Raw genomic sequence first — 1,394 nt, forward strand, 5'->3', positions numbered from 1 at the left:
GGGGCCACGTCCGCCCCCGCCCCCGCCGCAGGCGCCCGTCGAGGCCTCACCTGGGTCGGGCGGCGCTGCCGTGCAGAGGCTCGCGGGCTCCGGGCCGGGGGCGGGGCGGCGTGTGTGGGTGTGCAGGGGGCAGCGAGGGGCTGCGGGGTGCGGGGTGCGGGGTGCGGGCGTGCAGGGCTGCGGGGGTGCGGGTCGTGCGGGGCTGCGGGGTGCGGGTCGTGCAGGGCTGCGGGCTAAGGAGGCCGAGGGGCGTGCGGAGTGTGCGCGGGGCATGCGAGGGGCATGCGCGGGGCGTGCGGGGGGCGGGGCGTGCACCCCAGGACCGCTCGGGGGAGGGGCTGCCGTGGCCTGGGTCTGGCTGTGGCCCCGGGCTCCATCCCGTGACCTCCTCCCACGGAGGAGACACACCCGACAAGCCCCGCTCCCGTGGCCCTGCGCGGGGCCCCCACAGGCTGCAGAGCCCCGGGCCAGGCGAGCGGGGGGGGGGGGGGGGGTGGACCCCGCGGAGGCGGCGGCACCTGTGGGCCAGCCCCCCCCCCCAATCCCCGGGCGGGCGGTGCTGCTGGGGCCCCAGGTGCGCCCGAGACTCTGGGGTCTGGGGCGCGGGGCGGGCAGAGGCTGGGAGCTGCAAGGAGATGTACAGCCGTCAAGGGCACGGAGCACCCGAGGGCACCGCGGCAGGCGGAGGAGCGACGACCGGGCCTGTGTTGCCCCGGGTGTGCGGGGAGACCGAAGGACGAGGGGCCTCCGCGCGGCCTCGGTGGACGGGGCGCCCCTGGGGGAGCTTCAACCCCGGCGGCTACCGGTGAGAAGAGAGATGCTAGAGACTGGAGTCATTCAAACTCCCAGTGCCTGCGAGCAGATGACTCATTTGAACGTGGGTAAACCTTGGGGACCGGGCCCCTGGGTCAGGTGCACCGCGTCCCCCGCTGGCTGCCCCCCCCCCCCGCCCCTGCTCCTGAATCCGCGTCCAGTGAGGTCCGAACCGTAGCCTGAAGTCTGAGTCTTCGCATCACGGGAAACTGGCAAAGGCTGCACCGCAGGGCCCTTTCTTTTTCCTTCCAGAGAGCTGGCTGTTAAGCACGTAACCAACACATCATTGTTCGACACGAACAGGTCAACTACTGTCAGGATGGCGAGGCAAGAAACACCTGGAGAAGAGCCACAAAGAGCAGTAATTTAAACCATTTTAAGTAAAAATTTGATGTGATAGTGTGCTCTTTCATTAATGGTTTAACATCTTCATAGAGAAGGTCATCAAGGTTATTTGGGGGGACAAAATAGAATAATCACATGTGTAAGTGTGTGCAGCATCCGGAGCAATTTGCTTAATAACAACGGTTCTAGAATTTACCTAAGTCTGATAACATCTGATAAAGAGAAAGTTGGTCATT

General features: G+C 66.5%; 1 protein-coding gene across 1 annotated transcript; it reads left to right on the forward strand.

Annotated features, from left to right (window-relative positions):
- The first annotated feature begins 271 nt into the window (after positions 1 to 271).
- On the forward strand, positions 272 to 1,162 carry LOC121487044. Its single transcript, XM_041748506.1, has 2 exons — positions 272 to 881; positions 1,066 to 1,162. Exons 1-2 carry the CDS (start codon positions 272 to 274, stop codon positions 1,086 to 1,088), a joined length of 633 nt encoding a protein of 210 aa, XP_041604440.1. The 3' UTR covers positions 1,089 to 1,162.
- The last annotated feature ends 232 nt before the right edge of the window (positions 1,163 to 1,394 follow it).

This window comes from Vulpes lagopus, chromosome 1, assembly GCF_018345385.1.
Source record: "Vulpes lagopus strain Blue_001 chromosome 1, ASM1834538v1, whole genome shotgun sequence".
NCBI lineage: Eukaryota > Metazoa > Chordata > Mammalia > Carnivora > Canidae > Vulpes > Vulpes lagopus.